Here is a 17,293-nt window from a genome sequence, read left to right on the forward strand (position 1 = left end):
CTCTACTGGCCACCTCTACTGGCCACTACTGGCCTCCACCGCCACTACTGGCCACTACTGGCCGCCACCGCCACTACTGGCCACTACCACAACTCCTGGCCACTGCCGCCACTACTGCCCCGTCACTACTGGCGACTAAAATTGTACTGTCCGCCACTAATGGACCAGCGTACGAGTTCCTCAAGACACGTGGTGGCAACGAGAAAAGAAACACTATTTTTGCCCAGGAATTACACGATAAACACACAGTGAGATCAAAACTAAAACATTACTCAACAATTTCTATATATACATAAAAGTTTCGCTGTACAAAAAACAATTTCATAAAATGCTGTATGAAACCCAAAATTTATTCTTAGTTAAAATTTATTTTTTTCCTAATTGAAATTTATTTTATTCTTTATCAAAATTCATTTTATTTTTATTAAAATTCATTCCTTAGACTTTTTATTTATTCCTACGTGCAGGTAGTGCAATGTAGCGCTGTAGCGTGTGTTTGATGTAGCGCTGTAGCGTGTGTTTGGTGTAGCGCTGTAGCGTGTGTGTGGTGTAGCGCTGTAGCGCGTGTTTGGTGTAGCGCTGTAGCGTGTGTTCGATGTAGCGCTGTAGCGCGTGTTTGGTGTAGCGCTGTAGCGTGTGTTGGATGTAGCGCTGTAGCGCGTTTGGTGTAGCGCTGTAACGTGTGTTTGGTGTAGCGCTGTAGCGTGTTTGATGTAGCGCTGTAGCGTGTGTTTGGTGTAGCGCTGTAGCGTGTGTTTGGTGTAGCGCTGTAGCGTGTGTTTGATGTTTGGTGTAGCGCTGTAGCGCGTGTTTGATGTAGCGCTGTAGCGCGTGTTCGGTGTAGCGCGATCGGTGCAGTGTGTCTTTTAACACAGACTTTAAGGTCTTATTTATAAAGTCATACAGGAAGTAAACATGAATATTCAATGTTCTATAATTACTTGCATTATATTTAATAATACGGTTGAATCAATAACCAGTTATCCCCAATTAATTATAACTAACAACCAACACTAATAATAACCTACGTCTTCGATTCCGCCCTGGTCAGCGCTGCTGATACGGACGATCGCTGACGTCTTTCATTTCACTAGCACATGCACTTCACTACTAGTTGTGAGTAGTTAGTGATACGCTTAACTAATCAACATTAACTAATCGTCAATGTGCACATTATAATAGAACTAACGCTCAAATAAACAGCACTAAATAATGGAGCACAAATTAACACGGTCAGGTATTCCGACATATGAGATTGATTTATTTTTATGTACGTGTGATTGTTGGGAATAATATTTAAAGTAGGATAATTATAGTATTGTCCTAGGAGTAATAGATGTAGAGACAAGGACAAGATCTGATTAAAAGGATAAGCACACCAGCCTGCGATAACTGATAGAAACAACTCCTGTCTTTATCGGGTGACATATATATATTTATATGTATCACCTCCTATGTATGGGACAAAATAATTAGTTGAATACATCGGATAAGGACGACAGCTGACCATATAGAATTCAGTCACCAGTTAATGAGAACAGATAAGAAATATTAGATATTAATATGGAACGAAGACCAAAGCCGACAATTCTGCTCAGTAACAGCAGCATGCAGACAGCTGCTCTGTACACTGCATAATTCTTACATTTGTACATTCTTTACGACACAATATGCTAACCACTCGCTGAGAGAAATTCTTTTATATCCAGGGTAAATCAGGGGATATTTTGGGTTAAATATACCAAATAGACAGAAAATTTGAATGCAACGGTGAATATTGAAGAGTTTCATGAGCAGTGAAGAGTTTGGCAGTGAAGGTATTGGTAGTGAAGATTCGGACAGTGAAGAAATTGGCAGTGAATGTATTGGTAGTGAAGAGTCGGGCAGTGAAGAGATTTGCAGTGAAGGTATTGCAGTAAAAAATTGGCAGTGATGAGTGATGGCCGAAAATGATGGCGAGACGAGCAGAAATGTTGACCAATACCTCAAGCAAATAACATCGGATTGGTTTTCGAAATTGAGACTTTGCTGTTCAGTTCCACGACTGGATCAGGTCTACATGGTTTTCTGAGGTGCAAGAATCAAAAGTTACAGTACGATCTTCTGCCAAAATTGTATATGCTGTTCCATATATTGGCCATGTTTATTTTCTTTCTATCACTAGAAACTAATTTTATAACGATATTCAGACGAAAACATTTCCATTGACATGGAGATCTATTCGCCCGTTTGCGGTTCAGTCTCAGCCTTTTGTTTGCGGTTCAGTGTCAGCCTTAAGAACGTCGCCCGACTGAACCATCTTGTCACGTGCTATTCTTGCGGTACATTAAGTTTGTTGCCCGTCATGTTATTGTGTGTAAATTACTTCTTTTAAAAATTCGGTACTCAGTATCGATAAATCTTCAGGAGTCAGCGCCTGTGAACCTTCGATAATTGACTCTGATGAATTTTCATTAATCCGCACCGTTTGTATCTTAATAGTCAGCTCAAATAAATCCTTGCTAAGAAGGGCAGAAAGAACTATGCTAATCAGCCAGAAAAAATCACCAGTTGTGGGCGCTGCTTAATATTCGATTACCAACGCCAGCAAATCTTCAATAATGAGCGCAGCCGAATCTCCTGTAACCAACACCGACAAATTTGCAATAAACAGCACCGAAAAATCTTCGTTGATCAGCGCCGAAAAATCTTCTGTAACCAACACCGACAAATTTGCAATGATCAGCGCCGAAAAATCTTCGCTGATCAGCGCCAAAAAATCTCCTGTAACCAGCGCCGTCGAAGTTACAAAACTCAGCGTCAACAATTCTCCTGCAATCAGCGCTGACAAATCCACCATAATGACAGCAGACAAATCATATTTAATCATCGAGGTGAAAATCTGCAATAATCAGCGACAATAATTCTCCTGTAATCAGCGCAGGCAAATCCCCGATCATATCTACACCGACAAATCCTCTATAATCAGAGCAGACAAATCATCTTCAATCAGCGCTGTCAAAATCTGCAATAATCTGCACCAATAAATCTCCTGCAATCAGCCCTGACGAATCCTCTGTATTGAAAGCAGACAAATCATCTTCAATCAGCGCCGTCAAAATCTGCAATAATCTGCACCAATAAATCTCCGATAATCGGCATCGTTAAATCTTCTGTAATCGGCGCCTGTCTGTCTGTCAGTCCCCGTCGCTGGTGCCTCGTTGCAGACGCAGGGACGCAGCCAGCTGTCCCAGCTTGCTGTCCCTCCTTGCCTGTGCAAAAATAATTACTAATTAACATCTTTATTAATATTACCAAGTTTCGCATACGCACAAATAAATACTCTTTAATATTCCTCTCAACTTCGTCCCGAATCACACACACAAAATTAGCCTGCCCAGAAATAATTACTAATTAAAATTCTTATTGATATTAACAAGTATCTCATAGGCACAAATAAATAATATTTGATATTTCTACTAATATCGTCCCGAATCACACACAAAATTAGCCTGCCCAGAAATAATTACTAATTAAAATTCTTATTAATATTAAGAAGTATCGCAAAGGCACAAATAAATACTTTTTAATATTCCTATTAATATCGTCTCGAATCACATACACAAAGTTATATATTATTTAAAACAGCAGTGCATTTACATTCAAGGCATAGAACATGTATGAGATGCGAGACCAGAAGTAACAGTCTTAATACTATATGCAATTCCTTAATATGAAGTTGTATGATATAAATCCTTTGTTATATTATCAACGTTAATTTCTTAAATTGCAAGTAATGTGTAATGAGATTCAATTTATATCTTCCTTCCCCTGCATAATTATTTAATCGCATTATAAGCACTGCCTTGCACATCAAAGATAAACAGAAATGTTATATTCAGTAGCATCAACAATATAATCTGTTGAAATATATTACATTGGGTGTACAATACATATATATGGGGACGAGTTGATGATAATGTGATGACGAAGGTAACAAATTAGTCAAGTAACTAAAATTTTTTAATAACTGCTAAATAAATAACTGTGTGAATTCGACGAAAATGATGTACAGAGGATGTGATTTGCTTCAAAAAAGCGGTGGAAGCTTATATAATGTAGATGGCATGTAGCATATTAAAGTGTTGTTAAATAATTAAGCACTTAGTACTAATTACTACTTAATTCTAATTTGACTGCATAATTAAATTTGGATATGGTACCGGTGGCAGCTGCAGCAGCTGCCATCCGCTGGCTCATTAGCGCGCGTAATTTTTTTCTTGTACAGGATGGACGACTTTCTATAAGCTGCATCTTGTGGCTTCCAGTTTGATCGATTTATCTCAGGTCTATTAATATTAAGTCAAATATCATTTATTTGTTTTTATTTACTGCTGACCGAACGCGTGGATTTATTGGCAACTAAAACATTCGTTAATTTTCTATATAACTGAAATTTTATTGATCGATTTATCTCAGGTCTATTACTATTAAGTCATATAGCATTTATTTGTTTTTATTTACTGCTGACTGAACGCGTGGATTCATTGGCAACTAATACATTCGTTAATTTTCTATATAACTGAAATTTTATTGATCGATTTATCTCAGGTCTATCAAGAAGTCATATATCATTTATTTGTTTTTATTTACTGCTGACTGAACGCGTAGATTTATTGGCAACTTAAACCTTCGTTATTTCATTTATAAGTGAGATTTTTATGTTATATATAGATTGAATGGAATTTTTTGTGGAAACGCCTATCAAACTTTATGATGCTGCGTTTTTCAGTTTAATTCAATGACGATTTCGATGAAAATTGTTCCGCAAAAAGTGCCAAATCAAAGGAGGCGAAAGAAAATGGGAGCCATCAACACTTATTTGATCTATAAGCACGTGGCTAGAACGTTGCTTCCGACATCCCGCTGCCGCCCGCCCTTCAAATCTCCAAGCTTTTCTTTCTTCCAACTGCTGGAATTGTAAAAATTAACCTCAGCAGATGAACTGATACAGTTATTTAGAGTACGGCTAACAGTCAGCGCAATAATTGAAAATGTAAATAATTAATGAAAAAACAACACTGTTTTTGAGCGGAAGTGGAGAAATTTCTGTATGAGTGGATTTGTGTCAGCTGCTGGTAACTTGCCAGGTGTTTGTGATATATCTTGTAGTCAGTCAGTCTGGTGCGGTATTTGACTGACACTAAAGTAGACATATAGTGATACATAATGTAGGCTACCGGATGCGATGATGGACTATCCGATTGTATGGTAAAATGGCGGATATAAGGATTAATTATTTGGAACAATGACAGATCAACTTATTCTTATCGGGCACTCATATTTCGTATAAAGTGATAAACATGCGAATATTTTTTGCCTAGTATCGAAGCTTGGAAAGTTATATCACCCCCGAATAAAAGAGTGTCGTTAAAAGATATGCCATCGCCCTAGTTAAATGGATCATAAAAAGACGAGTAATTTGCAAAGTTGATCGTTAAGGGACTACAGATACGATCAAAATATGCGGAACTATTTATTCAATTTGTTTTTGTTATCAGACAAGGGAGTGAGGAGGTTATCTGCATGTCGATACGAGCGTCGGATGCGCGAGGGTGTGTCGTCGAAACTTTCTACAGACAATGCGGTAAGTCGTTGCCGAGACCGGATGGCGAAATCTCGTCTGTTAAGAACTGGTTTGTCTAATGACTGGTAATTTCTGCCGAAAAAATAATAGGTTATTCTGGAACCTCGAGTCTATTTGTAGATAAAATTGCGAGAACAATGCAACTGCGATGTGTCGATTGCCCGAAATTTGCGAAGTCTTTTTAATTGTGGTAGCAATGAACCCGAACTCTAAATACGATACATCAGATGCGGACTCTAAAGACGGTGCAGTGGTAGCGAACTCTAAAGATGGTGCTGTGGTAGTGAACTCTAAAGACGGTGATGGTAGTGAACTCTAAAGACGGTGCAGTGGTAGCGAACTCTAAAGACTACATGTGCAGTGGAAGCGAACTCTAAAGACGGTACAGTAAAGCGAACTCTAAAGACGGTGCAGTGGAAGCGAACTCTAAAGACTACATGTGCAGTAGAAGCGAACTCTAAAGACGGTACAGTAAAGCGAACTCTAAAGACGGTGCAGTGGAAGCGAACTCTAAAGACGGTATAGTAAAGCGAACTCTAAATACGGTGCAGTGGAAGCGAACTCTAAAGATTACATGTGCAGTGGAAGCGAACTCTAAAGACGGTACAGTAACGCGAACTCTAAAGACGGTGCAGTGGAAGCAAACTCTAAAGACGGTACAGTGGAAGCGAACTTTAAAGACGGTGCAGTAGAAGTGAACTCTAAAAACGGTACACTAAAGCGAACTCTAAAGACAGTGCAGTGGAAGCGAACTCTAAAGACTGTGCAGTGGAAGCGATCTCTAAAGACGGTACAGTAAAGCGAACTCTAAAGACGGTGCAGTAGAAGCGAACTCTAAAGATGGTGCTGGGGAAGCGAACTCTAAAGACGGTGCAGTAGAAGCGAACTCTAAAGACGGTGCAGTAGGAGCGAACTCTTAAGACGGTGCAGTAGAAGCGAACTCTAAAGATGGTGCTAGGGAAGCGAACTCTAAAGACGGTGCAGTGGTAGCAAACTCTAAAGAGGGTGCAATGGAAGCGAACTCTAAAGACGGTGATGGTAGTGAACTCTAAAGACGGTGCAGTGGAAGCGAGCTCTAAAGACTGTGCAGTGGATGCGGATTCTAAAGATGATGCTTGGGAAGCGAATTCTAAAGACTGTGCAGTGGAAGCGAACTCTAAAGACGGTACAGTAAAGCGAACTCTAAAGACGGTACAGTGGAAGCGAACTCTAAAGACGATGCAGTAGAAGTGAACTCTACAGACGGTACAGTAAAGCGAACTCTAAAGACGGTGCAGTGGAAGCGAACTCTAAGGACTGTGCAGTGGAAGCGAACTCTAAAGACGGTACAGTAAAGCGAACTCTAAAGACGGTACAGTAAAGCGAACTCTAAAGACGGTGCAGTGAATGCGAACTCTAAAGACGGTACAGTAAATCGAACTCTAAAGACGGTGCAGTGGAAGCGAACTCTAAAGACGGTACAGTAAAGCGAACTTTAAAGACGGTGCAGTGGAAGCGAACTCTAAAGATTACATGTGCAGTGGAAACGAACTCTAAAGACGGTACAGTAAAGCGAACTCTAAAGACGGTGCAGTGGTAGCGAACTCTAAAAACGGTGCAACAGATGTAAACTCTAAAGACGGTACAGTAAAGCGAACTCTCAAGACGGTGCAGTGGAAGCGAACTCTAAAGACGGTACAGTAAAGCGAACTCTAAAGACGGTGCATTAAAGCAAACTCTAAAGGCAGTGTTGTTGATTCGAACTCTAATACCCCTTTATTGTTATAATATACTGTATATGATACTCTGACTCATTAATTCTATATGGAACTCATGAATGTTAGATTGTCTTGAATTTTGTCTAATTTTTTCTGTCTGTTGTATTGTCTAACTCACAGTCGTGAATTCTACTATTCAAGAACGTCCTAATTTTACATTAATCAGTAAAACTTCAGTACTCTCGCGATTCCGATGATCGTTCGTAATTTGAAATTGACTCGTTCAATTCGCAAAAATCATCGAGACTTGTTGAACTGTTCTCATTGCAGCAACAACTCAGCACGAGAACGGAGGCAAGACGATTAATGTTTGGGAATAAAAATGATCCCTAATCATAACTTGGTCTTGGTATTAACCATAATTTTTTAACGTCACTCGGGATTTGGGATTAAGGATAATCTTATAAAATCACTCGTGATAGGAATTAATGATCCTTTTGTAATAACGCCCGTGTTTGAGATTGATTAATTGTTAATAGTCGCTTATATTAGCCCAAAATTACAATAATAATTGCTATTAATATCAAGAACTATAAATTTATGTTTTTTTCAGGATGTCTCTGTGGACATTAGTGCACGATTAGCGCCGGCCGTCTGCGGCTAGCCGGCGGTGATTTTCACCAGATGCTTTTTGAGTGAAATGACAATAATACTTGCTTTTAATATCAAGAACTATAAATTTATATTTTTTCAGGATGTCTCTGTGGACATTAGAGCACGATTAGAGCCGGCCGACTGCGGCTAGCCGGCGGTGATTTTCACCAGATGCCTTTTGAGTGACAGACTTCCTGGTCCTTAGGCCTATACAGCCTGGCAGCTGTGGTGTACCCGCAAGTGTGCTACGCACTCTACTATCTTGTATATTTTTGTGCTCATTTTTAGCGCAATTTCTCATTTATGAAAATAAGGCGCTATTGTGCTTGTCATGTCCGTCCGTCGATGACTTCACGGACGGACGGACGAGAAAATGCGCTCTCTGTCACTCACTGTAGTGAGTACTGATCTAATTTTTTTAGTTTACGACATCCAGAAAAATTTGTTTTATGGATAATACGTATAATAATATTCTGGATAATAATATATAATATATGATATATACTTGTAATATTAATATTGAACGAATTATTACATGGCGTCCGTAAAAGTTGTTTACGAGATCGCTTGTTCAAAGAAAATGTTGACGTTTATCAACGCGATTGCACGTTATAAAAATATTTTGATTCCAATATATTTAACCAATCTAAAGAAAATGTTTTGAATAAAAAACTTGATTAAGTGAATGAGGCGAGGCTGAAAGCGTTTTGCTTTAATGAGATTGTGACGGCGTAAATTGATCGTTTCGTTAAAATTTCAAGGTGAGATAAGATTTCTTTTATTTAAACATTTAGTAAAATACTAGTTAATTGTATTCTTCCATATCAAATCAGGAACTGAATATGAATATGTTATATTATGTAGTATTGTTCCATGGCAATGTGCAGCCTTGTCGTCATTAAATCATTTCATACGTTCTTGATAAGGTGTAGCTGCTACTTTGGGTATAAAAACCACCTAAGGCAAAGTAAATGCAGTTTCATTCATATGAAAATTGTCCAGGAAGCCTTCAAGTGATTAAGTATCGTGTAAATGACACAATACTTAATTATAATATTCGTATTAATTTTGTATTGATTTCATTTATATGGAAAACGAGAGTCGTCTTGATAACAAATGGTTCCCAAGGTTAGGATATAACGGACTGTTTGTTTATAGATAACGTTTTTCTATACCTTGTAGCCGTTAAAGGCATACTCAAAGTAAACAAAGTGCCCACAGCACGACAACAAACAGCTAAGTCAACAATGGGATAATTACTAGGCAAAAAACAATTGAGATTATAAACAATAGGAGCTTAATTCGTGCGTATGTCAATAAATTAACGGGCTTTGGTTCCTTGAGTTCAAAAGGATTGGAAGTATATACTCTTCTAGATACGATCTACGTATCTCACTTACCTTATCGAACACAATGAAATTGATGAGTAGCAAGGCAATGCTAAATAGCAACAGTGATTGTTAGGATTGTCCTGTCAATCATTGATTAATGAATAACGTGAGTGAGACGACTAATTTAGAAATGTTGATTTATAATATATTATGATGATTATTAGAGGCAGGTATATATTTTGGATAAATTCTTTTCTCACAACACCGACAAAAGCCAAATATTTCTGCCAACACCGACAAAAGCCAAATATTGACATTGAAAATACTGCGTGACGACAACAATATAAGATGCGTAATATAAGTCTCGCTTTTGCCGTATTTATGAGGAAGAGAAAGATGGGAAGAGAACAATAACAATGTGCAGCAATTCGCAAATAAATAATAATATCGGCAATAAGAGTGTACGAACACCTAGAATAATTTTGCGGTTATTTCGTTTTATCTAATTTTTAACCCGCGAGTACAAATATGGAATTTGTTCAGTCGTCGGTTATTTTTGAAAATCTACAAAATCTTTCTACGAAATTCAAGATTTTTTGCCCCTGGTTCTAAAATACTGAACAACCACATAACCGTTAGTTAGGTTGATGGTACGTGAACAACCGCATAACCGTTCGTTATACTCAATAACCACAAATAAAATTTTATGTCAGTTATTATTATTTATGTTGTGTCGTGTGTGCAAAAATTTTGATGTCTTGAACAGCCGACAGTAGAAATAATAAAAAATTTAAATATAAATATAATTTTAAATAAATTAAAAAATCGGTTATATAATTATAATAATAATAATAATGATAATAATAATAATAACAATGAATACAACTAACTGTCTGAAGATGCAGAGGACAACAATACTTTAGAGAAACGACACTCGTGAATCCAGTCCATTGAAGCGTCAATTGAGGGACCTGGTGAAGGTCTTAGCTAGACTGTGGCGAAGGTCTTACCTGTTTTTATCTCGAGCCTAATTAGCTTCAACAGATAAATAAATGAATAAATAAACAGGATATAGACGTTGTAAAAATAAAACTTATCGAGACTCTTCCTTACCTGCAAGGTCGGGCGACCACCCGTGCCGGAGATGACACCAAGCGGACGACGAGGGTAAGGCACTTCGCGAGCCTGGTACGGCTGTTGGTACTGTTGTGGTTGCTGCTGGTACTGTTGTGGTTGCTGTTGGTACTGTTGTGGTTGCTGCTGGTACTGTTGTGGTTGCTGTTGGTACTGTTGTGGTTGCTGCTGGTACTGCTGCCGGTATCGCTGTTGTTGTGTTAGCTGGTGTTGGTTCTGCTGGGGTTGGAACAGCTGTTCTGAGTCCCCGAATGGGAAGTACGGCTGTTGCTGTTGCATCTGGTGGTAACGTTGCTGTTGCTGAGGCGGCTGTTGTTGCAGCTGCTGCAAATACTGCTGCTGCAACTGCTGTAGTCGCAGCTGCTTTCTCTGCTGCAACAGCAGTTGTTGCATCTCCATCGGAGGCAGAGCGTTGCCAGGGGCGGCAATGACCCTCGGGTCTAAGCCCTGCAAGCGAGGGTGGTTTTCAAGGGTCTTCTGGAGTTCACAGATGTACGCGATGGTCTTCTGGATAAGGTCTTCCGGCTGGTCTTCCCTGTCGTGCTTATGAGGCACAAGTTCCCTCAACTTGTCCATGTACAGACGCAGTTCCTCCAGCCGTGACGCAGACGTGCCCTTTGGCCGGGGAGCGTCTCGGATGGCAGAAGAATTTTGATCGCCCGGCCCACGTCTGCGGCGGGAGGAAGTAGAAGGAAGGTGATCGGGTCGATTGGGTTCTTCCACAGCAGGAGTTTGGTCGCGACTCCTCTTCTTCTTGTTGTTGTTCCTGCGTCTCCCCTTGCGGGAAGGGCAAGACCCCAGAGGCGTCGCTTGCTCATCGAGGTTCAACATTTTACTAGCAAATTCAACGAATTGATAATTCAGTTTAATGAAGAACTTCAGGTTCAGTTCTGTCGATTCGTGACAAACACAAATCAACAATAATTTATCTTCTTGCAAATTTAACAAACCTCCAACAGATCATAGGATTCACACGTCAATTTTTTTTTCAAAAATTACCAATATGTTGTCTTCGCACTTTTCTTGCAGGAGAAACGGCGCTAATCAATCAGAATTTGCAGCCAGATTTCGTAATTGGAATTTTAAATTTGAAAAGATTCGTTTGAATTTAGTGCAATTCTTGCTATAAATTTTTATTGTCGCCTCTCGAACCAATTTTGTTTCAATAGGGAATTACTTCAAAATTTTCCACTCACAAACCGAAGAGCACTTTGATGATACCACATGCAGTTCACTTTCACTCATCAGTCCAAATAAATTTAGTGTATTTATAAACTTTTTGCACAGTTGAACACGCTTCACTAACTCAAGGATAGGATAACGCCTAATGTTCACTTCACAATTAGAGAAGAAAGATTTAAAGTTTTTACTTTGAAAAAAAACTCTTTTTGACGTTTTTCTCTAACAACAAATTGTGACAATCAATTGTGAAGGCACTTATGCCTGACACGCGTGATTCAAAAGGGCAGCCGATCCGTGGCAAACACACTTTTTAATGGTAACCGCTGTCTGCAGTGCAACTTCCCTTCGCACCAACAGTCTGCAAAGAAGTTTTCCTCCCAGCAGTCTGCAAAGCACTTTCCTTCCGTACCAGCAGTCTGCAGAGAACTTTTTTGCCCCAGCAGTCTGCAAAGCACTTTCCTTCAGCACCAGCAGTCTGCAGAGAAGTTTTCTTTACCACTTTTGCAAACTTTCAGGCAAGACGCTGGAATCGTATGCCCCAAATCAGGATTACGCTGGAATCATATGCCTCAAATCAGGATTACGCTGGAATCGTATGCCGCAGATCAGGATTACACTGGAATCGTATGCCCCAAATCAGGATTACGCTGGAATCGTATGCCGCAGATCAGGATTTCTATATTCTGTGCTCCAACTCAGGGCGTGGTGCAGGACAGGAATTAGTACGGACGGTTCGTGACGAACTGAGATGAAGAGCGACGCGTTGTTGTCGCTACGGACGCCGGCATCGGAATGGGACGAGGGCGCGTGGCAACGGCGCCTCAAACGAGCGTCGGGAGACGGGACCAACCGGAAGACGGGGTGCTGCAGCTGCTGCGGTGCTGCAGCTGCTGGGGTACTGTAGCTGCTGGGGTGCTGGAAAGTTAAGAGATCGTAAGTTCATCAGCCAATCATTGACGGTCTTTCAAGCAAAATCCACCAATCATAGACAAGAAAATAGAGCGTAAGTAGGTACTCACGTTCACTTAGCGAGTTCTGAAAGTATGGCCCCAGCACCGGGGAATTAATAACATCGCGGCAATCAGGCCAGACCTGTAGGCGGGGAAATCGGACTTACAAAGCGTTATGTTGTAGTGTAAATCGTCATGTTGTAAGGGATATTGCACGTTATGCTTCTACATGGCCTTATGTTGCAACGGATATCGTCATGTTGTAGGGGATATTGCACGTTATGCTCCTACATGGCGTTATGTTGTAAGAAATATTGCACGTTGTGCTTCTATACAAGGCGTTATGTTGTAGCGGATATTGTTATGTTGTAAGTGATATTGCACATTATGCTCCTACATGACGTTATGTTGTAGCTGATATCGTCATGTTGGTACGAATATTGCACGTCATGCTCTTACAAGGCGTTATGTTGTTGCGGTTATCATAATGCTATAGCGGATATTGTACCTTATGCCACAACATAGCGTAATGTTGTAGAGGATGTCGTCATGTTGGTGCGAATATTGCACATTATGCTCCTACATGGCGTTATTTTGTAGCGGATATCGTCATGTTGTAAGAATATTGCACATTATGCTCTACATGGCGTTATGTTGTAGCTGATATCGTCATGTTGGCAAGAATATTGCACGTTATGCTCCTACATGGCGTTATGTTGTTGCGGTTATCATAATGCTCCAGCGGATATAGTGTAGGGGCAGATATTACAAGTGCCTGCCTCTATTATTTACTTTAGCCAGTAAAGCGGCGGCCTTGACAACCGTTAAGACAATTATTTATAATAAACACCAAGTTAAATATTTTCATTCTCACTCAGACGATCAACAGGTACCGACTTCCGGAGGGTTGTTTTTGCCCTATCATTAGCAGGCGGTGTGATGCCACTTCACATAAATAACTTTTACATTCAATTTGAAAATTCCTGAAAACATAGACATTTATTCACTTCATAACTGCAATAACACTGTCCAAATTTTACCAGTGTCAGTTCAGCCGTTTGGAAAAATAGATTAAGCAATATACATTTTTAAAATCCGCCTGAAAATTCCCCCAAACCTAGAAATTTATTCATTTTAGAACGTCAAACATATTTTTTTCTAATTAGCTAGTGTCAGTTCAGCCGACTATGCAATAGAATTTGTTTAAATTACTTTTTACCGTAAAAACCTAAAAAATTATTTATATTAATTCTATTTCAGAAACTTCTAAAGTGACACGCGTTAAATTTGAACAGTTTTTTTGCAGTTCTAATGTAAATAAATTTCTATAATTGGAGAAATTTTCAAGTTGAATTTGAAACATAATTTATTCAAATTCCATTGCAGAAATTTCTGAATTGATGCTCGTGAAATTTGAACATCATTTTTGCCATTTATAATTGAATAAATTTCAACCGAGGGAACCGTGCGTTGTTTAGAACATGCGAGAAGGCACATTTTCTCAACATGCCTATAACATGTTATTGAAAAATTGCAATATAATGAAAGAGTCACTATGCAGGCGTTAATGCGAATGCAACAACGGAGAGGTATGAATTTCATGTGGATCGACCCAAAATGTAAGAATTTGTGCACAAATTACTGTGACGCAAGGTTAGTTAATGTTACTTACCTTCAATGGTACATTCAAGGTTTCGGTCGATATTAAGGTTAGTCTGGAGTAGAGTAGTTAAGGTTTGATTGGACCAAGTTTATGTGATATGTGTGTGTTTCATTTGTGAGTTATACGGTATAATGGGCTTAAAATTTGCAGTCACCAAGAGATTTTACTTAAACTACAGGATAGATTTGATCGAAACGTCGACTATATATGTATTTATATCTAACCCCCCAACGGTGATGTTTAGCTCGCAACAATTTTTGATATATTGCCTTCGTTTGCGAGATATACGGCTGTACGGAGAAACGACCGGCATTTCTGAGGCCGATTTTGAGGCCGGTTTTCTAATTTGCAGTGACCAAAAATTATCTCCCAAAGTAATGAACGAAGCTCAAAGAAATGTCATGGTCATTGCGAATTTCGGCCCGTAGTACTGTATTACCAAGGAATGAAGGTAAAATTGAAAAAAAAAACTCGGAAACAAAGGCAAAATCGAAAAAAATTGTCACCATCGAAACATGAACGCTGGGTGGTTGGGAGTGTATATTAAAAGTTTCGTTCAAACCTGATCAGTAGTTTAAATGAAATCTCACTGTAATTTTCGGCCCATTTCGCCCTATAACTCACAAATGAAGGAGAAAGCGAACAAAATTTCACGAGCTAAACATCACCGTTAGGTTCTAACAAATTCGTGTACCAAGCTTCATCATGCAGCGTTCATTAGTTTGGGAAATATTTCTCGATCATTAGATTTGGACCTAACGGTGACGTTGAATTATCCGTTGACGGACGGCCGTTGAATTATCCGACATAGAATTATCCGATAATATCCGATACTAGAATTGTTCATGTTGAATTATCCGATACTCATAGAATTATCCGATAATATCCGATACTAGAATTGTTCATGTTGAATTATCCGATACTATAGATATTCCTGTTGAATTATCCGATACTAGTAGTTGTTCATGTTGAATTATCCGATACTATAGTTGTTCATGTTGAATTATCCGAAACTAGAGTTGTTCATGTTGAATTATCCGATACTAGAGTTGTTCATGTTGAATTATCCGAAACTAGAGTTGTTCATGTTGAATTATCCGATACTAGAGTTGTTCATCAAGCCGGATCTACTAAAGTCGTTTTTCAAGAGTAACAAGTCAATGGATAATAATTATCTAGGTGGTTTCAGAATCTCATTATAATCGTCCAGCTCAAGTTCAAACACAAAAAATAGAACTCAGTACCCACTGCAGTGAGTGACAGTGAGCGCATTTTCTCGTCGACGAAAACTTGAGGTCACGGACGGACGGACAGATGGACAGACGGACGGACAGACAGAAAGACAGACTTTCTCGTCGACGAAAACTTGAGGGCGGACAGATGGACAGACAGACAGACAGACGGACATGACGAGCACAATAGTGCATTTTTTCCATAAATGAGAAAATGCGCTAAAAAGCCTCTAGTCCGAGATGATGTATCGGATCAATCGCATTCATAATGAGACGGAGCCGAACCGCGCTTCCCAGTCTTCATTAATTGCGGTGGGACATTCAATGTTTGAACAAGAAAGTGTCAGAAAATGATGCATGCCTTCGAGAGTCTTGACTTTGGTCAAGGCCAAACTTTAAAAACTAAACATCAGTCTTAAATTTTTGAGACGCCTAATGCAATATTGGTGCAATCGAGAAGCATTTATTCTGCTATGTAAAGTTATATATTATTTTTAGAGCTATTATTTAACCAGTGCTTAAAGTTCAGAGTACCAAGATTGGCGCAGAGAGGCGCGGGTTCGATCCCAGCTCTGTGCGCCAGTTTCTGGTCAGAATCGGCAAGGAGGCCGGGCGGTTAAGCACNTTTTTCTCTCGAGTGTTCGCGCGACGGCTTTGGCCTCCCCCGCTGTGGCTGAGGTTGACGCTCGCTTCCTGTCTCTTATACACATCTATTCTAAAAAACGTGTTAATTGATGTTCTTAGATTCTCGTTAGCATTTAATTCCAGTTCTTTAGTTCATGTGTGTCGTTCTTTAATAAAATTGTTGGTGAAGGTAAATTAATTTAATCCTTGGCACGCTAAATCATCAAAGTTTCCAAGGAACAATTCAGTACAATAGTACGACGTTTCGAGCCATCAATAATCATTATCGATTATAATGAAAATTGGAAAGGCAACGCAGTATAAATTTATATGTGCACTCGTTCACAAATTACCATTCCTAAATTCCATTGCGATGATATTCCCAATATTTTATGACAGGTTACATGTATCAAAGCTTAACCTCCCATAATTATTTATTTATTTATGTAACCTATAACTGATGGGTTTTACAATGATTATCCTATCATGAAACTGCCAAAATGTAAGCACAATCGGGAAATAAATATGAGGTAATATTGTCAATTTTTAGCATGAAAGAAAAAAGGAAAAACCCCATGTTAGAATCGAATCGAATCGGCTACAGGTCTATCCAGGCCTATTCTTCAACGCCGAAGATACAATACTACTATACTATACTATACTATACTATACTATACTATACTATGCTATACTATACTATACTATACTATACTATACTATACTATACTATATTATACTATACTATACTATACTATACTATACTATACTATACTATACTAGATATATACCCTCAGATCATGCCGTCCGTGGGCACTTAGAACTGATCACGAGTTAAACTTCCAAAGGAACGTTCACCAGTTTACCCACCGGGTATAATTGGTACCTGCAACAACCATGAAATAAATATTGTATGGAATATTGATGCAGATCGTGGATATCTATAAGCCATTATAACCAACTGAAAGTTGATGTTAAATTAACTCAGGTTAGCAGAGGTGGGCAGTAGCGCGCTACATGTAGCGGTAGCGGTAGCGGCTCTACATTTAAGGCAATGTAGCGGTAGCGGTAGCGCCCGCTACATATTTAAGTAGCGATACGAGGTTTTGCCGCTACAGCGCTACCGCTACATTTATAGATAAAGCCTTTAGATTTTACTTAAGGGGACCGGCTACCCTCCAACAAAACTTTTTTGTTTACAGA

The 17,293-nt window shown here is 39.2% G+C and overlaps 1 protein-coding gene and 1 non-coding gene across 2 annotated transcripts; both read right to left on the bottom strand.

Moving 5' to 3' along the window:
- Positions 1-703: 703 nt before the first annotated feature.
- Positions 704-10,550, bottom strand: LOC108664407. The gene is made up of 2 exons (XR_007156627.1): positions 10,422-10,550; positions 704-3,251 (listed from the first exon to the last, which is right to left on the bottom strand). It is a non-coding gene; the product is annotated as an uncharacterized LOC108664407 (transcript).
- On the bottom strand, positions 10,551-12,403 carry LOC125177543 (putative mediator of RNA polymerase II transcription subunit 26; the record flags this gene model as incomplete). Its single annotated transcript, XM_047879953.1, has 1 exon — positions 10,551-12,403. A coding segment is annotated over exon 1 (723 nt), but the record flags the coding sequence as incomplete, so codon positions are not given.
- Positions 12,404-17,293: the final 4,890 nt, after the last annotated feature.

The sequence above is a fragment of the Hyalella azteca genome, unplaced genomic scaffold, assembly GCF_000764305.2.
Source record: "Hyalella azteca isolate HAZT.00-mixed unplaced genomic scaffold, Hazt_2.0.2 contig4312, whole genome shotgun sequence".
NCBI classification, from domain to species: Eukaryota; Metazoa; Arthropoda; class Malacostraca; order Amphipoda; family Hyalellidae; genus Hyalella; species Hyalella azteca.